General features: G+C 41.6%; 5 protein-coding genes across 5 annotated transcripts; 2 read left to right on the top strand and 3 right to left on the bottom strand.

Annotated features, from left to right (window-relative positions):
* The first annotated feature begins 346 nt into the window (after positions 1–346).
* On the top strand, positions 347–2,771 carry LOC116211176 (SNF1-related protein kinase regulatory subunit gamma-1-like). Its single transcript, XM_031545425.1, has 5 exons — positions 347–728; positions 963–1,405; positions 1,511–1,777; positions 1,878–2,050; positions 2,322–2,771. The coding sequence occupies exons 1-5, from the start codon at positions 545–547 to the stop codon at positions 2,599–2,601; spliced, it is 1,347 nt and encodes a 448-aa protein (XP_031401285.1). The 5' UTR covers positions 347–544; the 3' UTR covers positions 2,602–2,771.
* A 79-nt stretch (positions 2,772–2,850) lies between these two features.
* Positions 2,851–6,072, bottom strand: LOC116211175 (probable LRR receptor-like serine/threonine-protein kinase At1g14390). The gene is made up of 6 exons (XM_031545423.1): positions 4,497–6,072; positions 4,198–4,331; positions 3,858–4,101; positions 3,581–3,774; positions 3,323–3,487; positions 2,851–3,216 (listed from the first exon to the last, which is right to left on the bottom strand). Exons 1-6 carry the CDS (start codon positions 5,770–5,772, stop codon positions 2,983–2,985), a joined length of 2,247 nt encoding a protein of 748 aa, XP_031401283.1. The 5' UTR covers positions 5,773–6,072; the 3' UTR covers positions 2,851–2,982.
* Positions 6,073–10,595: 4,523 nt separating this feature from the next.
* On the top strand, positions 10,596–14,921 carry LOC116211389 (protein IQ-DOMAIN 31-like). The gene is made up of 8 exons (XM_031545750.1): positions 10,596–10,753; positions 10,870–10,907; positions 11,292–11,423; positions 11,901–12,185; positions 12,793–12,936; positions 13,039–13,107; positions 13,222–14,218; positions 14,563–14,921. The coding sequence occupies exons 3-8, from the start codon at positions 11,337–11,339 to the stop codon at positions 14,592–14,594; spliced, it is 1,614 nt and encodes a 537-aa protein (XP_031401610.1). The 5' UTR covers positions 10,596–10,753; positions 10,870–10,907; positions 11,292–11,336; the 3' UTR covers positions 14,595–14,921.
* Positions 14,922–15,181: 260 nt separating this feature from the next.
* Positions 15,182–17,176, bottom strand: LOC116211390 (polyvinylalcohol dehydrogenase-like). Its single transcript, XM_031545751.1, has 4 exons — positions 17,028–17,176; positions 16,486–16,927; positions 15,753–16,354; positions 15,182–15,638 (listed from the first exon to the last, which is right to left on the bottom strand). The coding sequence occupies exons 1-4, from the start codon at positions 17,151–17,153 to the stop codon at positions 15,183–15,185; spliced, it is 1,626 nt and encodes a 541-aa protein (XP_031401611.1). The 5' UTR covers positions 17,154–17,176; the 3' UTR covers position 15,182.
* A 5,241-nt stretch (positions 17,177–22,417) lies between these two features.
* On the bottom strand, positions 22,418–24,495 carry LOC116212253 (polyvinylalcohol dehydrogenase-like). Its single transcript, XM_031546819.1, has 4 exons — positions 24,409–24,495; positions 23,743–24,182; positions 22,999–23,602; positions 22,418–22,876 (listed from the first exon to the last, which is right to left on the bottom strand). Exons 1-4 carry the CDS (start codon positions 24,493–24,495, stop codon positions 22,418–22,420), a joined length of 1,590 nt encoding a protein of 529 aa, XP_031402679.1.
* Positions 24,496–25,924: the final 1,429 nt, after the last annotated feature.

Below are 25,924 nucleotides of genomic sequence, written 5' to 3'. Positions count from 1 at the left end.
GGAAGAATTTGTGTATACCCATGTGATTCGTGAAACATAACATATAAAGGAAAATCTTCTTAAACAACGCAGTAACATGCTGATTAATTATATATAACGGCATATGCAAATTACGATCTCAAGCTTACTCTTAACCATTAGACCGTGGCTCGAAGGAAATATATATATATATATATATATATATATATATATGTATGTATGTATATTACGGGGGAGGGAAAGAGAAATGCAAGCCCATTGCTCTCATTTGGGCCTTAGAGGGATCGATCAGTTTGGCCCAAACTTGCCGACCGCGACCAATTATTAACTTCCACTTAGGTCTCCCATGTCCCCGACACGTTTTTGGGTCCAGACACGTGGCCAGAGAAAAAGGCATCTTTCGATCGATCATAGGAGAGCGGCCTTAACTAACTTTGAACAGAGAACCAAACGAACCCAGAAAACGTTCTTCAATCTATCCTCTGCTCTTTTTCTTTCCAGTTGATCAGATTGAAATTAGGAAGAAGTGCCGAACAGCTCAAATTGTACGTCCTTTCTGTTGGATATGTCGCAGCCACAGGCACAGGCTCAAGAAGCGGCGAAAGGGAGCGGTAAGCTTCCCGACTGCGACGCCTACTTCGAAAAAATCCAGTCCCGGAAGAAGCTGCCGCCTTCCCTCCAGGAGACTCTAACCGCCGCTTTTATGAGGATTCCAGTATCATCCTTCCCCCAAGTGCCCGGTGGAAAAGGTAATGTATATATAGCCAACGTTTCACTCTGCCGGGAAGGGATAACTCGTCCAGTCTGACGGTGGATCTTGGGAATGTCACCATTGTGCTTCGAGTTCATGCTAGCTAGGATTGTTTCTCTCATGCTGCTTTTTGGGTCGGTGTCGTGTTACCAGATCTTCCATCGGGTGTTACATGTAAACATATATTGAACATTGGCTTAAAACTTGGCTTACATATGTGTTCCGTCTGCAGTGATCGAAATCCAAGGAGACGCATCAGTGGCTGATGCCGTTAGGGTCCTATCGGAGAACAACATCCTGTCCGCACCGGTAAGGAACCCCGAGGCGAAAACTAGCACGGACTGGAGGGACAGATATCTCGGAATCATAGACTACTCAGCGGTCATCCTCTGGGTGCTCGAGAGCGCTGAGGTCGCAGCCCTTGCCCTGTCTGCCAGCTCAGCAACGGCAGCAGGCTTAGGTGCCGGGACAGTGGGAGCCCTCGGGGCACTGGCGCTGGGAGTGACCGGCCCTGCAGCAGTGGCTGGGTTGACTGCTGCGGCTGTGGGGGCTGCTGTAGTAGGTGGCATTGCAGCCGAGAAGGGGGCAGGACAAGATGCGCCCACGGCAGCGGACAATTTGGGAGAAGATTTCTACAAAGTTATCCTGCAAGAGGAACCGTTCAAGTCGACCACAGTAAGCATCGTATTCCATCATCTAACAAGCTAAAGCTTTTAAGTCGGATGTCTTCTGTTTGATCCATTGAGCAGTTGTTGAACTTCTCTTGGTGCGGGTATCCAGGTGAAGTCGATAATTAAGTCTTACCGGTGGGCACCATTTGTGCCAGTAGCAGAAGAAAGCTCGATGCTGAGCGTGCTGCTGCTACTCTCAAAGTACAGGCTGAGAAACGTCCCGGTTATTGAACCTGGTAAGCCCGACATAAAGAACTTCATCACCCAATCCGCGGTAGTTCATGGTCTCGAAGGCTGCAAAGGGAGGGATTGGTTCGATTCTATTGCCTCTCGACCGATCAACGATTTGGGACTCCCTTTTATGTCATCCAATGAGGTAGTACTTCCGCCCCATTATGCGCTGCGTGATCATTTCGCAAGTAAGTGGCTCTCACATATTGAAAGGATTAAATGTTTTTGGTTAACTTTTTTGTCAGGTTATCAGTGTCCGCAGCAATGAATTGATCTTGGAAGCCTTCAAGCGCATGAAAGACAACCAAATCGGTGGTCTTCCAGTGGTTTCAGGGCCAAAGAAAAAGATAGTTGGGAACATAAGCATTAGAGACATTAGATATCTCCTGCTCAAACCCGAGCTTTTCCGCAATTTCCGGTACCTTCTCATTGTCCTGCCTAAGAATTACCCAGTTCTCCATTTTTCTCCTTCGCAGAATTGCAATAAATGTTGGATCATGAAATGTCTTGTGAAGTGCAATCTATCACACATTTCTCTCTTCCCCAGTTTTCGGAAACCAAAAGCAGAACTCTCACATTTTGATTGCATTAGCTCTGTACTTAATCATCTGCCTATAGGTTCAGGCTAAAATAGAGCTCGGATTTCTCTGAGACATACAATCCTGACTCTGTTTGTATCATTCTTTCAGACGGCTCACAGTGATGCACTTCATGAGTACAGTCATCGAGGAAAACCAAGAGACAGGAAAGATCGTCCCACCACTGACTTGCCAGCAGGATGCAACTATGGGGAGTGTGATCGAAACTCTCGCCTCTAAGTCGGTCCACAGGATCTACGTGGTGTCCAGGGAAGATGAAGTTACAGGAGTGATCACCCTCAGAGACTTCATCTCTTGCTTCATCTTCGAGCCGCCATACTATTTCGACAACTACTTGGGGTTCTCAGTGAAGGAGATGCTGAGTCAGTAGTGATTTGATCGCTGCTTTCTTTTCAACCCGAGGCTTGTCGGCGCAACAAATTATGTACCATGTAGTCTTTTCCTTGCTCTGTCTGATCCTTTCAGGATAGGAGAAGTTTGCTCTTTGACGGAACTGTACTGTTCTAGCATGGTATCTGAGCATGTTGTGATTCATTTTTCTGTTTCCATTCTCCATTATACGAAATTTTCTCCAACGAAAACATGCCCCAAAGTGTTTGATGTATGTAGTCGGTTCGCCTTCTCTTTAAGGAATATTGATCACTTTAAATTTTTTATGTTGCGGAGCAGCTAACCGGGTACTAAATAATCTGGGACTGTCACAGTTTAGGATAAATTTATAGTACAGAAGGAAGCAGTGAAATCGATGTGTCTATGTTCTTGTACTTAGATTCTCACTGCTGGTCCATCCCTCCTGGACCTGAATTGAGTACTGCAGATTCCATAGAACATCCTCTATTGAAGGCCGCTTCCTTGGTTCTTTCTCAAGGCAGTTCACGGCAACTTCCACGGCAGTTTTAAGCGATTGGAAAGCGTACGTGCCTCTAATCGAAGGGTCCGTCGCAGTTCTTAGCTGTGTCGGGTGTTCTGTTAGACTCCATTCCAACTGCAAATAGTAAACCAGAAAAGGCAATCACAAATCAATCTCGATTCTATTCCGATGTTCATGTATGCATGCTAAGTGTAGTTCTCACTGTCTGTAATTTATGTACCATTTGTCTCTGGTCTCCCAGTTCACTGGGGGATTTCACCAATTTGCCAAGAATGATTTGCAGCAGGATCTTGCCCAGCTGATAGACATCCTCCTTTTCTGCATCTTTCTCATTGCCAGGAGGGTCGGAGCTATCCTGGTCGTTGATTGAATTCTCCGAACCCGTCTGAAAATTTAAGACGATCATATCAGGTTTCAGAAAAGAAATTTGGACTCCTTATCTCTTGCTCATTAAAGATAACTCAAATCAGACTCTGGCCTTAAATGGTAGAGGGATCTTGTATCCGCTGATTTTCGCCGTGAGACTATCATCGAGGAGAATGTTTTCTATCTTCAAGTCATTCCCAAAAACCCCGGTTGCGACTCCTGCGTGCAGGAACTGCACCCCCCTCGCGATCCCAATCATGATTGTCATTCTCTGTGGCCACTTCAGCGTCTCCTTCTTCCTCCAATCTGCAGGATTCAACCGGACAATCACTATTTACTCCAAGCGACGTCAAATTAAACGGGTTACGTTTACGGAATTCTTTTTTTACCTGTGAGATAGTCCTTGAGAGAACCATTTGATACATACTCCAGAAGGATAAATACCGTGCTTGAGATGTTTGGGTGGTCCTGGTAAGTGACGATACAGTGTCCTAGAATGCTGACCAAGTGACGGTGCCGGAGCTTCGATAAGATTTCCATTTGCTGGTTCAGGTTCTGTGGCAGATGTCTCTGCTTTATCTTGAGACACTTCACCAGGACTACTGAGCCGTCCCTGAGCCAACCTTTATACATCTGCAAAAACAATCAGCGAGTGAGCAGTTTCATTTAACATCAACAAAACAATTCCGGTTTTAGTTCGAGACGAGAGACAGAAGATGACCGGGCTACCTGCCCCTGAGAAGCTTCGGTCATTAAGTTGCATGGATCAAAGTTGTTAGTCGCCTCCTCGATGTCCTCCAATGTGTAAACATGGTAAGATGGCAGCCCTATCGACATCATCCTCATTGTCTGGGGCACCCTCCCTGAACAATAATCCGTTAGTCAGACATAACTTGTGATAATATAAGCAGTAGTAAACATTTCGTATCAAATCTAGGTTCAGTGAATGATGAACGTCCGAAACGGGAATAACTGGACAAACAGAAGCCAAATGAGTGGACAGGCAACTGAATGAAGGAATTCCTTACTTGAATCAACACTCAACTTGGGGGACCAACGGAATGACAGCTCGTCTGCAAAAGAGCGGTTGAAAGTCTTGTCATCACCTGATGATCTTCTCTCTTTAGCCCTTCTGATAATGCACAAGATCAGCAACCCGAGAGCAGCTGTGGCTACAACTGTGCCTCCAATGATTCCGAGGATGAGGCCTAATTTGATCCTGGCTTCTTTCTTCGTAGTGGAACTGCCAGTCTGTGGCTGAACTGCCAATGCCTCCTTCCGGCAGTAGGAATCAGAATGCTGGTACTTTCTGTCCCCACTGGACAAACAATTCCATGAGGTGATCACTGTCCTATTTGTGATGTTCGAGCTCATGCATGGAGGCAGTTTCCCGACGAGAAGATTGTGAGAGATATCAACATAAGTGAGGTTTCCACTGCATGACAGGTTAATCCTTATCGTTCCACCTAGCTGGTTCTCAGCTAGATTAATGTACTGAACTGAAGGCAGGGAGAAAATCCAGGATGGGAAAGGTCCAACAAGCTTGTTGTACGAGGCATCGAACCGGCAAAGCTGAATGAAGTTCCCCAGCACGGGCGGAATCTCGGATTTGAAAGAATTGTTCCTCAATGAGACATTCACCAGGCTGTCTCCTAGAGACGGGAACTCTGGTCCTAGCGAGTTCGAACTCAGGTCAAGCTCCATAAGGACTCCTAACAATTTAAGATCCGGGACGCTCCCGTTGAATAGATTATCATCCAATGCAAGGCGGCTCAGGCTCTTGAAAGTGGTGATCGACTGAGGGATCTCCCCATAAATGAAGTTCGAGCTGAGGTTGAGCGACTCAAGCGAGTGGAACCGGTTGATCTTCGTGGGGAGCTGGCCCCACAACCCAAGGGACACCAGGGACAGCGACTGCAGATTGGAGAGCTTCGTGAGCACGGTGAATAAAGACTCGATCAAGAAGGTTTGAGACAGAGTCTGATTGGAGGCGTAGAATTTCCCTGCTCGTAGACCTGAATACGGGGCACGAGAAGGCGATGTCTTGTTCCCGACAATGGTGAGTTCCGTTACATGGTTGTTGGAGCAGACAATGGTAAGAGAAGGAGAAGGCGGGAGGTAGCAGAAGTTGGTCCAGTTGTTCCACCCCTGAAGAGCTTCGGGGTACTCGAGCAGTCTCTGGGCTTGGAACAACGCGCGGGTTTCGGTCGGGATAAGTTGCGAAACCGAAGGTCGGACTAGGATCCCGAAGACTAGTACGAAGTTCACAGAGAAGCAGAGATCCCGAACCCGGCGATTCCCCATAATCTTTCTTCCAGGACAATGAGACCAGAGCAGAGGTTTCCTAGCAGATTCCCGGGGCAACCATACTAGGTTGAGGGAGTCATGGACTGAAGCAAGTGAATGCTGTCTGTCATGGCACTGAAGAGGGGAAGAGGGCAAGAGGAGAAGTATGCTATGCTATGATGATGGACATGGGAAGTTTGCAGAGGAACTTCATGTATGGTGGGATCACTCTCCCCTCTCTCTCTCTCTCTCTCTCTCTCTCTCTCTCTGCCTCTCTCTTCTTCCTTTTAATTATCTGCTCTTATGGTCTCAGTTGTTTGTGAAGGTCCTATAATGGAGTTTCACAGATTCCTAAGCATTTAAGACGTACGACTAACTTATAAAACCTGATAACGAAAAGATGAAAGCAACCGCCTACGTGTCCCAATATCATAGTTGAGCTTTGATAAAAATCTCGTGAATGGGGTTAACTTGACGCAAGGATAAAATTGGTCTCAACTAAATTAAAATTATACACCTATGGTTTTACCGGGAAGTAAAAAAAAAAAAAAAGGATGAAATTTAATTAGAGGTGACAACAAAATGAGCAGGACCGGGATTGTATCCAGCTTTGTTAGATGAGCCAAATCCTTACGTGTATAAGCGAAATAAAAGAGTACTGATGAGATATGAATGCACATTATATTTTAGAATGCATCGGGTTTTATAATGGCAAAAGGAAATTAATTTCGATGGAGTAATGGTTGTAAAGTGATCTAAGGATAAAGTAGATCGAAGCAAATGGGACGTAGCAGCAACTAGTGGAATGAAGTGGTTGGTGATCGAGAATTTTCCCACATAATTTAGATCCAAGGAAACCAAGTAAGTCCATTCAAAAGGGAACAAACTATAAAGCAAAGTCAATTCATTCTCGATCATACGCTACGCAACCCCCCGTTATAATGTGGGCACTAGTTTCTGCACCGTCGATCGGTTCTTGATCCTCGTGATTGTTAGGTCGAAGTCAACGGCCTCAAATTCAAGACCTTGCCATTTTCAAGAAATATTTATATGGCACGTGGGCTCCGTGACATAGCTGGCTCCCTCTTAATTCCCTGGCTCAAGTCTCATAATTGAGGAAAAAGATTGTTAGTCATAACTTCATGCAATGCAAAAGGTCGCTTTCTTTTTTAATGAACGGTATTAGGAAGTTTAATGAGTCGCAATTAATTCAAATTTGAATCAAGTCATGTTGACGGTCGCTTTCATTTTCTCGGGCCCGAATGATGGACAATCCTTTGATGAATAATGCAGTCATCTCACGTCCATCATCCGTCATGCCCGTTGAAGTGTAATAATGCAGATGCAATTTTGAACACAAAAGTTTGTAATGATGCCATTTGTAATGGCCGAGCAAAAAAAAAAAAAATGATGCCATTTGTAGTGGATTATCACAATATCTCATGATAATGATTTCCAATTGAAACTGCATACTGTAATGCTAATTGTTAGTTAGAATTTGATCTTCTATACGTAGCTAGGAACATACAGTTTTTGTACCGGCCGATTGATATGGTTTAAACACGGAATAATTAACAAAACCTATAAGCTATCATCAACTCAACTTTTGATCGACGCAAATCAAGATACGTAGTAAAAACAAACACCAAGCGGAGTATCTTGTCACCGACAAGCATCTATGAATCCTTTGTCGATGTGGATTAGTTCTACCTAATGCAATCTTCCCCTTAGATGTGATATGAATGGTGGGCGCCCACACGATTCCAATCAAACGATTGGATATTCTTATCTTAATGTAATATCGTCGTGATCATCTTTTTTTCCGTGTGTGGCGAGAGAATGAAACCGCGAACGATGCATTTCGTACCCGACTGAAGCCCGAGCGTCGGACTTTGTCATTCGGGAGCTGCCACACGTTTTCAGCCTATAGTCTCGCTCAGGTCATGATTAGTCCATCAAACGGGCACAATTTTTAGGAGAAAAGAACATACATACCGAGATTATTCGAGCTTAAGAGGGAGCATCCCTCAATGAATTTATCAAATACGAATTGCGAAATCAGACAAGAGCAAAGATTTATTAAACACTGAATGAAACAAATCTTTTTAATATTCGGATATGTCAGAGATTATGTTGTGTTTTAATTGTAGTGTAAGAGGATGCACATGATGTGCCTAGAAAGTAATGCGCTGTTGAATAATGAATGTTGATAAATTTGTTGAATGGTAACTATTTTTGTCCCTGAGTTGGACTTGCATTGGATCCATATACATATGCCGACAAAAGATTTTAAAAAAGAATTATTCTAAGATTTTAACAATTTATGAATCGACATGGGATTATCGTTTGGCCTTCCCACTGCAATAATGGGTTTAGAACTAATCAAATTGATTATAGACAAAAAAATTTCTGCACATGCCAAGAAATAAAGACAAGGATTAATCTCGGAAGCAACAGATGAGGTTTGTCGAATCAGAAGTTTCATATTTATGCCTCAACAAGTTATCGTTGCTCTAGAAATTTTCGACGATTTAGGTCGTGATTTGGTCAGTTTGTATGCACTTTGTTCTATTGACGAGTTAAAAACAGGCCATCCAGATTCGACTTAAAATTTCATAGGAGGCACGAGTTGCTGTCTGAACCCAACGGAATTTTAAACCATAGTTTAGGCCGGAGTGAAAACACATGGTAGGGATATAATTAGGCCCAAAGCAATATAATTCCCATTCGAAAATAGAGAACCAATAAATTTCATTACATCCCTTAAGGGGTGATAACAGTTGTATTTTCGACTATCACCCCTTAAAGATACTTTTTATGAATGTCAACTAAGTATCGTAATTAAGTAAATTGCTCCCGGTTGTTCAATTATTTGATAACCAAAGTCATTCTTTGATAAATGATCACTATGAGTCAAACTTAATAGAATTTGATCAATTCCTTTTTCTGTCGTTTAGGTGAAAAACTGAATCAAGAATTCTCTTTCTTTATCATCAATTAAATCATTGTTCGCGACCCAGATTTCTAAAGAACATTTTCTGAGGATTAATTTTTTCGATATACCATTTGGTATATAATCGGTAATCCAAAAGCCTCGGAAATCAATTTCAAACATGGCTTAAGTGGCAAATTATCCGTAACTTAAGATTTTGACGTTCTAACATTAATTTCCCTGCAAGAAATTCAGGGAAAGTATTTATCGAGGAAAAAGAAATTATTTGAATTTGAAAAGATGTCATAAGCTCTCCAGTCAAAATCAGTGCGAGTTGTGGATTACAGCAAATCCATATCATATATCTCTATCAAACCCATTCTTCTCCTTAGTTATCTCATGATATGTTACATAGGGTATATATATATGGATGCTTTTGAAATTACTTTACTGTCAGCTTCGCCCCAAAATATAATAATTTCATAGTGAAATTGTGAAAGGAATCCTCGAAAATTACCTTCTCATGATTTACTTCCTAATTAAATTAGCTTGTCTAAGGTAATCCATCCTTCAGAAAGATAGCTAGACCGATCATAGATGATTAGCTTGCTATCTTATGAATTGCCTAGTCAAAAACGTTTCCGAGAAGCATTGCATAGGCATCCTCGAGAAAATATCGTAAGCTCAATGCGTCGAGTGATACCGGTACATCGACAACAGAAGGGCCGTCCTTACAGAGCTTTGAGCCTCCATAACCATAAGCCTGGTGATATTCTTGGATGCTCCATGTTTTCATAGAGTGCAATCAGTTGGATTAACTGATTTGGGCAGGACTCTAAGGCGCAAGGCAATTGGACCTAACCATTTTGGCCCATGGGCCAAAGGTTTCTACGTGTACTGGGTTGTAGTCCCGGTTCCTACCGTCGAATCGATAATACATAATACCTCAACGAATAATACCTAGCATGCTGTAGCTTCCACATATACACATTAACCTTTTTAAAGCAGTCGTCCGTGACACTCTTAGATCCGTTTAGTACGAGGGAATCTATGTAAGTTACCGATAATGTGAGATATCTACCTACGAGATTAACGTGTTTGATTAGATCACATTACTCCTAAAGTAGGTAAATAGAGCAGTTTCAAAGTAGCATTCCCGTTGCTTCTTTTACATGATCAAGTTCTACCTATAGAATTTCAAAAGTAAAACATATCTTCTTTCTTCGAGGGAATAATCTTTTAGAGCAGTAATTTGTAATCATTTCAAAAATCTCTCATAAGTACCTTCTTAAGGGAGAGTATCAACAAAGTTCAATGCCTGTTAGACTAATCTAACTTGCGAGGGTAGTTTCTTACGTAAACGCCTAAGTAATCGCGTAGAATTTTGCAAATGGTCATGGTCTTGAGCTCGAAATCTCACCTTATTCCTACCAAACACGCTTAAAAGGGTATTCTACTAGGCGGGTTCAAATAACTTAACCCCAATATTCGTAGCAATCCCACATTTTCCTTAGTAGAATTAAATCGTGATTGTACCACGAACAACTTACGAGTAATTAATTAACGATGGCTTCTTTAATCTCTGCGGTTAAACCAGTGGTTGAGATGGTCACTTCTTGCTAGGCTAGCAGCATGCAACACACACCACTATTATTATTATCCAAAACCCAAAAATTAATTAAATTCCAAATGACAACTTTTTAACTACCCTAGTTACTTAATTAATCCACAACTGATCAAATAAATAGACAGCTCAATTACTCGAAATATTTTTTTTTTTTTTAAATTATAGACGAAAAATGGATTATTCCGACACGAAGCTGCTCCTTCCTCTTCGTGAACGAAAGATTCCCTTTCACGGCTAAACGCGGTCGTTTCACATCACTGTCTGCGAAAACAACACAAAATCGAGTCCCGAGTTGCACTGTCACTTTCCTCTCTCCTCCTCCTCATCAAAACATTCAGCTGATTCCACAGTAGAGCAGAGCGTGTGTGTGAGAGAGAGAGAGGGTGAAGGGCCGTCGGTGGATCGCCCGGAGCAGTCGCCGTTTCCGAGCTCGGATGAAGGTACTCTCGATCCTCCTCCTGCCTTTACTCCGTCGCGCATTCCTCTGTTTCTGGACTTTGATGGGATGCTTCTGTGTTTGCTAACTTTTGGTCTTTGGCTGTTGTTCTCTGCTCAGTGATGGCGAATTAGGGCTCCGAGCTGCTGCATTCTCAGGTAATGCTTCGATCCGGGTGCTGCCTCGCTCTATGGTTGTTTCGTAGTGAGTTACTTTTCGTCCGAGCTGGCGGGAGCTCGTCGGAGATTAGATCTCTGGTTTTCTTCACCGATTTGAGCTTGCGGTCCGACAGCATTTGCGAGTGTCGCGTCCTTCCTTCGGTTTCACTGTGTATTTCGACCGTCAGTTGCAGAGAGAGTCATATTTGGTCGAAAAGCCTTCCAGTAATGTCGGGTTGTAATGGACTGTTACGGAATATGAATTAGAATTTGGATATTGAGTTTACTATTGGACTTTTGGTTTTGGGTTATGATTGGTAGCTGTTCGTAGGCATTGAGGTTGACCTGTCTCTGAAATGAAATGACGAATTGCTTTTTTGGCAGATTGATATATACGTAAGGTGTGGTTTTCTCTACTTCTCTTGAGCAATGGGAAGAACTCCGGGGAAATGGTTCAAGACTTTGCTTGGAAAGAGATCGTCGAAGTCTAACGTGCTGAAGGAAAAAGATGTTCTGGTGAGATGTCATGGGGTGACTCTGGAAACCCACCATCTTTCCTTTTTTCTCATGCATCAAGTTTTCAGTACCTTCTTTCTGTTCAGAGATAATTTATACCGTCATGAATGGTGACCTTGTATCATGCTCCCACTTTCTCGAGATTGTCTGCTTCTGAGAGTTCAGTTGTCTTGATGTATATTTACACGTACATGGAAACACAGTGTCTTATTATGAGCAGAGAGCCCTTTAGCCCTGTATAACTTCTGCCATTTGTGAATATGTTACTTTGAAGAAAGAAAGACTGTTGTAGGTCCTAGATTTAGATGTGAAATACGAGGGCTTGCTTTCTCTCATAATTTATACAGAGTTTTCTATAGTGTGCATCTGAATGTATATAATTAAGTGCTGTATAATAAGCCAAATAGACTGGTACCAAATACTCTTGAAATTTCATCATAGGTCTTAATTAATTGGTCTCTTGTTTTCCCTTCACAGAATTCTGCAAATAGAGGAGAAGACTTGACCCCTTCCAAGGGTCTGCTGACAGAAATAGCAAATCCTCCTTTGAGTTCATTGCCAGTTCCTGGAACAAATGCCACTAATGAAATAAATTTAGAAAATGCTGTAGCGGGGAAAGTACCTGATAATGCTGATACTCTTTCATCGAGAAATGGCAGTGATGAACAGACAGTGGTATGCTTGAGTTCACTGGATGATTCTGAGAAAGTCAGACTGCAGGAGGCAGCCACGAAGGCACAAGCTGCTTTTAGAGGTTACCTGGTAAACTTCTGACTGCTTATTCTCCCAGTGAAGCTCAAGAAAAATTTCGGCAGCATATAGTTACAGGAATGGTACATGTTATTAGCATACTTGTAGAATCCTGTATCGCATAGAATCCACTTTTGCTATTTTTTGTGTAAAACATGTCAACAAACAGTTATGCTACTTGTTTTACAAATAAGTTTCTTTCTTCTATTTTTCTACCTTGGACAACTTAGTGTGCATTTCAAGGTTGTTAAGTCCACTCAGTAGATTCTTTGATCTGAAAATTCTGCAATTATGATAATATTATATCACTTCAAGCCTTCCAGCCCATGAATAATTGCACAAAACCATGGAATGCTACGCTGCCATGAAAAATGTGAAGTTTTTGTAGTTTTAACTTGTGGGGTTTGCTACGATCCAATTGGCTGTGCAGCTTATTTGAGGCATTCTTCTTTTATGTTCTGCAATCATATGCTAAAGAAGTAAATCTTGACCTTCCTATATGTAACTAGATATTCATGCTTTTAGTTGAGTTCTTATTCATGTAGATCGGTCCTGCACTTTATTCTTGGTCAACTTATATGTATTGTACTTGAATTCTCCAATGTAATCCTGTTTCCAGGCTCGACGTGCCTTTCGAACGCTGAAGGGCATTGTGAGGCTGCAAGCAGTCATTCGCGGTCATTTGGTCCGGAGGCAAGCAATAGCTACTTTATTCTGCCTTCGGGGCATTGTAAGACTTCAGATGTTAGCTCGCAGTAGAAGGGTAAGAAGTTTCTCATTACATGTCTATATAATGGGCTCCTTTTATGACCTCTAGCATTTTGCTTGACATAGCTTTTTCTTATGGCACAATTGTTTCTTCCAGGGATATAAACCATCTAATCCTGTCGGAAAGCATGGTGAGAAACTCTGGAAAAATGCTTTTATTCAGAAGGTGAGATAGCATGTGTTCTCTGTTAACTGTTATGAGAAACTTAACTTTGCTGTTTGTCCGTACACGATTCATAATGTGTATGTCATTGTCTATGCATTTTTTCTTTGTTATCAGCTTCTAGCTCCATCTCCTTCTGCTATGCCCCTTCATTATCAATACAGTCCTGGTGACCCGAACTGTGAGTGGGAGTGGCTCGAACGCTGGACTAGGTCTCGTTTTTGGGAAACCATTTCTCAGCCAAAGAAAAACTCTCATTCAAAGTCGCAGGCAAAGCACCACAATGCAGAAATTGATCAAGGCAGGCCCAAACGAAGTGTCCGCAAACTACCTAGTTTGAATCCTGACATTGGATCGAGTCGCTCATCTTCGCAGTCAGATAAAATCAAGCGAAACACAGGGAAAATATCACACAATGCGGGAGATTCAGTTAAAGAGAATTCTCAAACTGAGACTCAGAAAAGCAAACTCGTTGCCAGAAAAACTCATGCTCTTGCAAAGGGTGTTGCTGACCAGGGAGAGGCTGATAGCAAGAAATCAAGGCAAAGTTTAGGAAAGGTCGCGGGAGCTACTGCATCAGATGCAGTGGAGCAAGTAATTAGTGATTTAGCTGAGGCTGTTAATGAGACAGGAATGGACGGTGCAACACCTAAGAGAACTTTGAGACCTGCTGATATGGTGGATGCAGTTGATGAATTGCATGAAAAATCTCTACCCCAGTTGAATATTTCGGAGAGCAATGGTAATGCTGAGAAGGAGTTGAATTCTAATGATGGCAGCGTGAGCAACGAGAATAAGAAGAGCAGCCAGAGAAGAGCCTCTCTCCCTGCGAAGATTGAGCAGCAAGAGAATGGGACCCCGAGCGCAACTAAAGTGCCCAGTTATATGGCTCCAACTCATTCTGCAAAGGCTAGGCTGAGGGCACAAGGCTCCCCAAGATTCATCCAAGACAATGCAGGAACAAATGATGGCGCCACGAGGAGACATTCTCTTCCATCTTCCACCAATGGCAAGGTAACTTCGTTCTCACCGCGAGTGCATAGATTGGTGGAAGCATCTGGTAAAGGAGCAATGAAAAACGACAAGTCTCTGACGTCTTCTAGAGATGGTGGCGGTAAGTGTTCTATATCTTTGCTCGTGCAATTTGTTCTCACGAAGTAATGCTTGGCTCTGTCTGAGATTAAATTTTTACTCACATCAAAGTTGGGTCTGTCAAATGTTGCACATATATGAATGGAAACCTAGCAAAACTAACAAGATTCATGCAAATAAGCTCTTTCTTTTTCATGGGCATGACAGCACGAGCCATTGGCATGTGTTTGAGATTGGCTTTTAATAGGGTTTCAGCTGAATAAAATTGTTCCTTATCCATGCCAACACCTTGCAGTTTATTCTCAGGCATCAATGACTTATGTACTCGTCTTAATTATGATTTTTCAACTTCATTTCTATCTGCAGAGAAGGTGATCAAAGCAGAATGGAAGCGGTGATTCTCTCCAAGTTCATGATATTTCGTCCCGAGTAAACACCAAAGGGGAAAAAAAAAAGGAGATAAAAGAGAAACAATACACTTTCGGCTACGCGACCTTTTAACAAAGAGAAGTTTCTAGTCCCATCAGAGTTGGAAACATCAATATAGAATTATGAGGTACCATTTGCTGTGTGTAGTGTTTCTTTTTAGCGCATGTTTTGGCTTAAATGTTTGATGTTTGAGTTTCTATATATGGGACGGCTTCTGTCATCAGGTTTGTCTGTCTTTTGAATTTCTAAAGCTTGTAATTAGTCATCTGGTTTGAATCAAATGTTTCTGTTGTCAAGTCGGCCGTGGCCTTCGACTGTCGACTGCGTGGTTATTTGGTATACTTCGACTGGTGCGACATTAGAAACAGTTGAAATCAGCCAATCAACTCTTAACAGAGACTTGGATTCCAATCGCGAATCCACTCTACCAACCAGCATGAATTGATAGGGAATGACAGGATGAAGATCAGTTTGACATTTTCTGCAACGTGGAGAACTAACAGACACAGAGGAAGGATAGAACCGGAAAAACATTTGAAAATCTTGGAAGGGAAGATTCACCACAAACAGAATGCGTAAAGGAAGGCCCCTGCGTTCCAAGTAGGGTGCAATCCTGAGAAAACTAAGTATCCGTTCCCAAGGTATATGCAACCGTAGCTCGCCGATATCCCTCCATACACAGTAGCCCCCGTGTCGTACGACCACAGTATGTTCCCGTTGCTTGCATTAATTGCATATATGGGGCCATTTGGGGCCACTGAACCGGCAAAGACCACACCATTGACCACTGAGACTGGCGCTTGAGCGGTATCATTGCTAGGATTTGCTATGGACCATAGGATTTCCCCCGAGTTGGCGTCCAAGGCCACCCATCCCCCCACGGTAGTGGTCTGGTTCGAGGGGGCTAGCTTGAAAGTCTTCCCCTCGCTGTTGGCGATGTTCGTATAGATCCTCTTCCCGTCATTGGCTGCCCCCCACTGCCCTCCTCCCTCTACTCCTCCTGGCCCGGCGAGCTGCAGAGCGAAACATAAGGTGTGAGTCTGATTGAGATCAATGGACATATCGCAAATGGAAGGACCTCACCGTCCCAGGATATCAGTTTCTTTTCACAGGTATATCGTACTTACTTTGGACCAAACGATGTCTCCATTGTCCCTGTCCACAGCCCAAGCAAAGCCGCTCTTTTGCACCGCCACTGCAACATCCCGTCTCGTCCCGTTATGCAATATGCTGAGCATCATAGGAGCCTCCCCAAAGTCGGCATCAATGTTCGGCCCAGGTGGGCAGTCTGGGTTGTTTGGGACTAAGCAGGCGAAGTACCAAATATCGTACCCGCCGAGCTGGCTGGCCCACCTGATCCTCCCTGAACCTAGTTCGAATGCAATGATGGAATTGAAGTTGACATCAGGCCCAATGCACTGATCGGGATTAGTTGGTCTTGTCGTCTGATTGTTCTGCCTCTCTTGGCACTCTGTGACGTTAGGTGGGGCGGTGTAGAGGTTCCCGGTGGCCACATAGACCAGCTTCCGCGTCGGATCTATGGCAGGGCTGCTCCCCCATATGGCGCCCCCGGCATAGCCACCCAGTTTGCCTCCATTATCTGGGAGTGTGTATGTCTGCCATTCAATTGCACCCGTCCTAATTTCTAACCTTGCCAGGCTTCCCCGGAAAATGCAACATTCCTCAGGCGGTAACGACTCCTCCAATGACGAGACTCCAACATAGAATGCCATGTACGCAATAAGGGACAACGACACACAAAACAAAAACTCCAATGAAACCTGATGAGAACAAAAACATCTGTCCGAGTCGCATGGAGCGTTGATGTCAGTAAAATCAAGTTAGTCAGATTTAAAACTCACCCCATATAAACTGTTCCTGACATGGTTATGCGCGCCAAAGGACGTGAATCGAGCTTAGTTAACCAGACGAGGCTCCCGCTCAATCGAGTCACCGCAATCACAACTGCAGGCCCAGAAATTGGGACAATGAGGAGGTTACCTGCAATTGTCGGGGTTGATCTCGAGAAAGTGAAGTTGAAAGGTACTCCAGAGCCTTGGAGCCCAGTCAGCTCGGTGAGGTTCTGCTTCCAGCAGAGATCGCCGGTGAATGCATTTATGGCGTACAAGATGCCATTCCAGGACGGGAAGTAGACCACGCCATTGGCTAATGCTGGAGTGGCAGATACATCACTTCCGGTAAAGAACTTCCATCTCAACCTCAGATTCGAGACAGTCCGTGGACTAATCTTTGGGTCCATGGCACTTCTCGAGTTGCTTATGTCAGCCCCGTGGTTTAACCACTGCAAAAAAGCACACTCAGCAAAATATGGTTTCTTGTTAATTGCTACAAATGAACATATAGAAGAATAACTGAAGACCATAACGAAGAATGGGGCTCACTTCTGCAACCGAGCCATCAAGCAAAGATAGTAGTAAGGCAATTAGGACGCCAATAAAAACACGGTTCTTCCGGACCCAATGTTGCTCCATCGATCCGAAATGAAAGCGCATTGTTTGATAGACCATAGTAATTCATACTATATATATGTATTACGTGTATATGAAGAGAAGATATAGATCACAGATGATTAGTTGACCTTAAGAAAGCAATCCTAAAAAATGCAGTAAAATTGTCGAGAATGACGAATTCCACATATAAGCGTCACGTCTCAAGAGAGTGCTTTCAGGAGAAATTTCATTTTGCACCCTGAGATTTGATGTCGGGATCAATTTGTACCCTGAAGTTCACTGTGTTTTGATATGAAACCTCAAGTTTGGATTTTGTCTGATTACATCAAACATGGATCTCACTTGATCAAGGATTTTATAGAAACTGCGGCACTGCCGAAGTCATTAGATTCTGAATTCCTTCAGGATCAAACGGAATATGAGACGTGTAACTTTATGAACTGTCAGAGTTTATTTATTACAGTTCTTAAAAGAATTTCAAAATTTATGAATTTGAGCCACAGGGAAGAGTCCAAAGCTAGCAAATTGAAAGAAGAGAAAACCATATTGCTGAAAGATCGGAGCCCCATTTTTCCTGTTAAACTTTCAAGATATGATGTGAAATGGAACTGAAACAGGAACTTCAAGGTGCATAATAAGATGGTGTGAAGTTCAGAACATCAACGTGCTTGTGTCTATTATGAATCTAAATACACAAACACGTTAATTATCTTCCAAGGAAAAAACGAAACAAATTTTTTTGAAAAACAGTATTTATATGAATTTAAAATTGTTTGGTCCTTTTTAAAACTTTGTTTAGGAGATTCGTATTTTTAAATTTTATTTTTATTTTATTTATGAGCTTAAGTTCATAACGCCGTGTCATAGATTTTTCTTCTATAGGATCATTATTTTTTATTTGCTCTATATATAATTAATTAATTTCTATGAATATGAATATGTTCGTTTTAATACACACATATATATCATTTCTTATAATAATTAGTTTGATTTTTGAAAAATATATTTACTTCTTAACATGGCAAAATATTTCCAATGCTAATTTTATGTTTCATATGATGACGAATTAATAAAGCTAGACTAATTTTGAATGGTTCGATAAATAATTTCAAGTAATAGAACTCAATTATTGTGTATCGTGTATTTATTTAATCATTGTATATTACATATTTACACAAATTTGAATATAAATATAAAGTTTTATGACATCCCTTTTTCATATATTCAATTGTTATTTTTATATTACAATAAATCCGTATATTAAAATAAGAAATGCTATATATGAAATATATGAATTATTTCAAATCATCTCTATTAATCTTTTAAATAAATTATTTTAATAATTTTGTTTTATTAATAAGGAATCATTTAATGATGTAGAATTCAATTGTACTCATATATATATATATATATATATATAGATATATACTTAGATGGAGAGAAGATAGATCACAATTGCGTGGTTGACCTTAAGAGAGCAATCCTAAAAAATGCACCAAACTGTCGAGAATAATGAATTCCAAATATAAGCGTCACATATCTCAAGGGAGTGCTTTCAGGAGAAATTTCATTTTGCACCCTGAATTGTAATGTGTTTCAGTGTATGGAACCTCGAGTTTGGATTTTGTCTCACTTCAAACTCAGCCCCAGATCAAGGAATTTATTGAAACTGCCTGCCAGAGGCGCCACTTAACTTGTTCAATGCTAAATTCTTTTAGTACAAAATGGGACACGAGAGGTATACTTTAAATCAGAATTTTCAGAGTTTTACTTCTCGCAGTTCTTGAAAACAACTGAAAATTTACAAATTTGAGCTACGGGGAAGAATCCAAGGCTAGCAAAGTGAAGGAAGAGAGAACATACCATATTGCTGGAAGATGGAAAGTCCATGTTTCCTGTTAAAGTTTCGGACATGACGTGAAATGGAATCGAAACACTAACTTTAAGGTGCACAATAAGATGGTGTCAAATTCAGGCAAAGTCGAAGCATTGTATGACTAGAATAAGGCCAATCATCGTGGTTATGTATATTTGATCCACTGGTACTGCTGACCCTAAATACATGGGATGACTGACATCTAAGGAAAACGAAACAAATTAAAAAACCATAAAAAAAGAAGTATATCATCAATCTAAAAAGTCTGTCCTAATTTTAATGAATAATCTAATGAGAACATGCCACATATATATCTTTTTAGGATTTTGACTTAGATAACGATATTTGTACATTAATCTTGTCAATGTATCCTATTCTATATCTACTATTATATATATATATATATATATATATAGAGGAAAGGGACATTCATATGGGAAAAAATTCTGGCTGACACGGGCTTTAACAATCTTCTTTTACCTTTCTTCCTATACAATATACACTATAGCAGGGCTCCCTTCTCTTCTCATCAGATGGATACCTGCAAGAGAAACGAAATCCCAAGAATGCGTGTGCATCCTCAAAATCACTCCTCCGATACTTAAATCAGTCTTGGATTCTTGAGCTATCGATAATTTCTGGATCCAAAAAAGATATAACCTCAAATGTGTGGATCTTTCATTTTTCCTATAAAATTGTTTTTTTCATAATACTATTCATAATTAGTTTTGGCTCAAACAATAAGACTTGACAAAGATAAAAATATATTTGCACATACTGAGACTTCAGATATGATACCTTCCTTCGGGCTGTCTCTTTCCCAACAGGGCCCAGAAGGAGAAATCCTAATTTGGCCCTCAATCTCCAACTATTTCTCCACTTTGACCCTTGAAAGTTTTCTTTTATTCAATGAAGGCCTCAACCTTTCATGAGATGTTCATTACGCACTATAGCCTTCCCTTTATTTTCTAACTTCATTTCGATTAGCAGGGAAGGTGATCGAAGCAGATTCGTGAGAGGAGAGATCTTACTCTGAGTTCATGATATTTTGTCCCAAAGGAGTCCTATATATAAAAGTTCTGCTATACACAAACCTTTTAACAAAAATAAGTTTCTTGTCTAATCTGAGTTGGAGACATGAACGTTTCGTACTGAAGTTTTGTTAAACGATTCAAACACCCTTTGTTTCGTTTGCTGATCTGTCTAACTCTAAAAATCTATCTCAGTATGTAGTTGTTTCTAGGTTTAAGAGTTTGAAAGAATCGTGCTTGACCCAGTTGATTACAATTGTTTCAAAAAAAAAAATGCTCATATGTCTACTGTGTCGGCATCTATGTTTAGAGCAGGACTGCATAATGATCATTTTGATGAATTTGGACGTTTTTCAATGGATCGAAAAGTGCGTTTATCCTTATATATTGCAAAGAGATATCTCTTCAAAATGAAACATAAGTACTCGAGTCATAGGTGATCAACTGGGCGGAGATTGCAAATGTAATGGCTATATAATGCGAAGATTTCGGATTCTTTCCGTTTCCATAGGCATGTCGTACTTACTCTGCACCAAACAATATTTCCATTGCCCCTGTCTAGAGCCCAAGCAAACCCACTTTTTTTCACAGCCATTACAATATCCTGTCTTTTCCTGTTTTACAATATGCTAAGCATCATAGGAGCCTCGCCAAAGTCGGCTTTTAGGTTGGGCCAGGGAGGCAGACTGGATTGTTCAGGACCAAGCCTGCAAAGTACCAATTGTCATATCCACCGAGCTGCTTAGCCCACCTGATCCTTCAAGATCCTATATGGAATACAATGATGGAATTGAAATTGACATGAGGACCAATGCACTGATTGAAATTAGTTGATATCGTCATCTGATTGTTCTTCCTCTCTTGGCACTCTGTGACGTTACGAGGGGCTTTTAGAGGTTTTCCATGGCCACGTAAACCATCTGCCACCTCTGGTCTAAGGCAACGCTGCTCCTCCATATGGCGGCCCGGAGTAGCTGCTGGTCTGCCTCCATTATCAGAAAGTGTATAGGTCCGCCAATGAACCTTAAAGTACAGCTCTGCTCGGCAGGTAAGAACCTCCTCCAATGATGATACTCTGACATAGAATGCCCTGTATGCTAAGGAATTGCAAAGATGAACTGATACATGAACTAAAACTCGATCAAACATCTGATGTGAGCATTAACATCCATCAAATTCGAAGTAATTAGTAAGACAGTAAAATCAAATTAATGGAAAACTCACCCACATAAGCTGTTTCCAGACATGGTTATCGCTACTCTAGGAACGAGAGGCCTACTTCTGCAAAGCCAATTCAGTAAAGACAGTAAGACGACTAGGACACCGATAACAACATGGTGCTTTGGGATCTGCCGGGGCTCCTTGGATCCAAATGAGAAGTGCATTGTTATGGTAGAAAATATAACTGTTAATTAGTATTACCATTGATTGTTGTAAAAAGATCAGACTAGTCTACGGCGGGACCACGGGAATTTTCTGTTGAACTTCCAGGACTAATCGTTTGCGCTAAATGGGATCAAGAGTCAAACTTTCAGAGGCAATAAAGCATCAACAATTGATTGTCAATATTCTTATAGGGTAGCAGAGTTTAGGATCCTAAACTGTTCAAAATTCAAATATGAAGCTACCATGTAGCTCCACCACTCAGTGGTCGCGATGAAGCCTGTTACCCGATGACCTTTCAGTTTCTGAAATGCTTCATTCATGTACATTTAACTTATGTGATTAAATCTTTTATTTTCCTTCAAAAAAATCTTCCGTTGCCTCTAATTACCTCCAAATTTTTCCCTTTGCATAAGTGCATTAGCTTCCCTAAACTTAACATCCAAGTTCAATTAGTTTTGGGTGACTTATAATGTCATGCAACACATGAGTTAAAACACCTAATTTTCATCGAGTTCATATGAGATAATACAGTTAGGCAGGCCTAAGGTAGTAATAAAATCTCTACTACTCGAAAGTAAGAGAGAAAATCGTGTACCTAGACGGCATGGACAAATACATAGTTTCTATTACCTCTTGTTTAGTTGTTACCATTAATATCTGCTTGATGCGTTGGACACTTCAACATGTAAAAAAAATTAAATTTTACATCAATTGAAATATATACATATTTTTTTTCCTACAAAAAAGTTTTTTTTTTACAGGACCCATATTTAAAGAAAAATTGCAAAATATTGTAGTGAAAATTTTGACAGTGAAACACATATATATGATTTCAATAGACGAGTAGCAGCCACATAATATGTGATCATATTCGATATTGAGCTATATATAGTTCGTCATATATGGTGGTAAGAAACTATGAATATTCTTGAAAATTGAGTTTTTATTATATTATTATTTAATCGATAGATATTTCATTTTACATGAGCTTGAAATTAGAGTTGAATAACCAGGACATCAGATTAATCTTAACTCAAGCAGAAGGCAAAGATGTAGGTTCCTGGGGTCCAAGTCGGGTGCAATGACGCTAAGCCCACGGTGTATCCGTTCCCAAGGTATATGCACCCATAGCTTGCAGATATCCCCCCATAGACGGTAGCCCCTGTATCATACGACCACAATATTTTCCCAGTCCTCGCATCCATCGCATATATGGGGCCGTTCGGGGCCACCGACCCCACAAAGACTACTCCATTGGCCATTGAGACTGGTGCTTGGGTGGTGTCGTTGCTCGGATTTGCTGTGGACCATAGGATCTCCCCGGAGTTAGCATCCAGGGCCACCCACGCCCCCGCGGTGGTGGTCTGGTTCGAGGGGGCTAGCCTGAAGCTCAACCTGTTGCTGTTGACTATGTTGGTATACACCCTCCTTACGTCCGTGGCCGCACCCCACTGCCCTCCTCCCTCCTCACCTCCTGGTCCGGCCAACTGCGCATCATGGGAGAATATAAGAAAATAATCCAATCAGAATTGTGTGTGTAGGTACATATTTTGTCCAATGTAGTTCCTAAGAACACCGGTTAGGTTAGCTAGGGATGACATTTACTTACTCTGAACCAAACGATATCACCATTATCCCTGTCCAGAGCCCAAGCATACCCGCTCTTTTGCACGGCCACTGCGACATCCCGTCTTCTCCCATTATATGATATGCTGAGCAGCATAGGAGCCTCGCCAAAGTCAGCGTCCAAGTTTGGCCCAGGAGGGCAGTCTGGGTTGTTTGGGACCAAGCAGGCGAAGTACCAAACATCGTATCCGCCAAGCTGCCTAGCCCACCTGATCCTCCCCGAATGTATATTGAATGCAATGATGGAATTGAAGTTGACATCAGGCCCAATGCATTGATCGGGACTAGTTGGTGTTGTCGTCTCATTGTTCTGCCGCTCTTGGCACTCTGTGACATTAGGAGGGGCCGTGTAGAGGTTTCCCGTGGCCACATAGACCAGCTGCCGCCTCTTGTCTATGGCAGGGCTGCTACCCCATATGGCACCTCCGGAATAGCCACCCAGTTTGCCTCCATTTTCAGGGACTGTATAGGTCTGCCATTGAACTTTACCCGACCTAATGTCTAGCTTCACCAGGCTTCCACGGAAAGTGCAACATTCAGCAGCAGGTAAGGTCTCCTCTAATGACGATATTCCAACATAGAATGCCCTGTACGCTATAACGGATGGCAATGATTAAATGATACATGAACACAAACTCGGATGACTTCTGATGAGAGCAGTAACATCCATGAAAGTAGAATAAATGATCATGGCAGTAAAACCAAAATAGACCAATGGAGGACCCACCCCATATAAGCGGTTCCAGACATGGTGACCACTGCTCTAGGACGTGCATCGATTTCTGTCATCCAGACAAGCCTCCCGCGTGACCGAGTCACGGCGATCACAACGGCGGGCCCATATATTGTGACGATGAGGAGGTCACCCACGATTGTCGGGGTTGCTCTCGAGACAGTGACGTTGACAGTTACTCCAGTGCCCTGGAGCCCGGTTAGCTCACTAAGGTTCTGCTTCCAGAGCAGCTTGCCGGTAAATGCATTCACGGCATACAAGAAGCCATTCCATGAGGGGACGTAGACCACACCATCCGCAACTGCAGGAGTGGCTGATGTGTCCCTTCCAGTGAAGAACTTCCATCTCAACCTAAGGTTTGAGACCGTTCGCGGGCTAATTTTCTGGTCCATGACACTTCTCGAGTTGGTTATGTCAGCTCCGTGGTTTAGCCACTGCCAAAAGCGTATTCAGCAAAAAAACATTATTAAGTAGACTGCTTCTACCGGACTCAGAAATTTTAGAGGGAATTCCGTGGGATCCTGTCCATGAATATGCAGACTAAAAAATTAAACAAAACATTTCTACTAAATATCCAACTTTTCTGTTCTTTTTAATCGCTATATATATGAACATACATGAAAATTTTGAGGTCATAATGAGGAGGAACGAGAAACCTACTTCTGCAACTGAGTTGTCCGGTAAAGATAGTAAGACGACTAGGACACCGACGACAACTCGGTGCTTCCGGATCCGATGGGCCTCCATTGATCATCAAAATATGAAACGCATTGTTTTGATAGAAAAGATAGCAGTTACATATTCCATATATAGGTAGATCAAGAGAAGATGGACCATAGTGATTAGCTGACACTTACAAAGCAGCCCAAAGTCAGCTCTTGTGCAGTAAGGGGTCTAAGGACCAATCTCTGGGGTGAAAGTCCAAGGAGTAAGAACACGTGTCTCAAGAGGGAGCCCTCAAGTCAAGGGAAGTTTGATATTGGACCCTGAACTTCTAGCTTGGGATTTATTGTCTCACATATATAACATTAGAGGATACCCGCGTTACATGCGGAAGGTGTACCTCAAAATGAAAAAGTAAGTATTGGAGACAAAATTTGGAAAAAAAAAAAGGGTTACCGATTGTGGAATTGAGAGTTTGCAAGAGGATAGAGCAAACTAAGGAGAGAATGACACGTGAGAGGAAGAAGAGAGAGGAGAACAATACGAAATGGGTAATATTATCCTCCAATTGTTCTATTTTATTTGAATTGTATGATATTTAAGGTAACAATAAAATGTTATTTTCGACTTTTCAACCATCCTACAAATCCGGAGGTAACTCTTGCTCAAATAATAGTATTAGATTCTCTTGGTGTTATATTCTTCTAGGATAGAACATGAACGTGATACAATGTAGAGCAATGGAGTGTTCGAGGCAAACATGAGAAGAGGGAAGAGTTATTGGACTGCTTTGAAAACGATCAAAGTCCATAACAGAACCTATTAGAGTTTTCCATTGAAATGTTGAGGCGGTTGTAAGAAATGAGATTGAAATCCAGAGGAGATCCATAGGACGTTAACTTTTGCAGTGAACACTTGAATTATTCTCTCCAACCATCTTTGCTATTGTAAATTCTCCAAATACTCTTTGCTACTATGAAGTAATCGCCTGTAGAAAGTTCTATCTCGATAAGATTTGTCACAAATTAACCGTACTGCAGATCTATTTTGACATCATAAGGAGAATATGTATTCTCAAGGCGTAAAGGAGAAGAAAGGTGCGTGGTCAAGGTCATAACCAAATTCTCTCTCTCTCTCTTTATTTATTTATTATTTTTGGGTAAGCCAAATTCTCTCATTTCATTCTTCCCCTTCTTTTTCCGAACAGATTCTACAAATGGAAGTCATAAATCTTCATTTGGTCCTCAATCTTTAACTATTAGTCCAATTTCATTCCTCAACTTATCATTTTATCCGAAGAAGGCCTCAAAATTTCATCAAATGTCTAGCTATTTTAAGAGCCTTCCCTCTCGTAGGGACAGCCTCAAACTGTGGACCATATTTATTTTTTGGCTTAGTTGTTCCTCCTTTGCACGCAAGAAATATACATGCATGTAATGTAATTAATCTAAAATAAAAGTTAATTATTTCTTCTTATATGCCCTGTGTTACTTGTAAGGGGGGACATCAAAGT

Source organism: Punica granatum, chromosome 6, assembly GCF_007655135.1.
Source record: "Punica granatum isolate Tunisia-2019 chromosome 6, ASM765513v2, whole genome shotgun sequence".
Classification (NCBI taxonomy): domain Eukaryota; kingdom Viridiplantae; phylum Streptophyta; class Magnoliopsida; order Myrtales; family Lythraceae; genus Punica; species Punica granatum.
The sequence above is the reverse complement of the archived record's forward strand: the minus strand, read 5'-3'. Positions and strand labels throughout refer to the sequence as shown.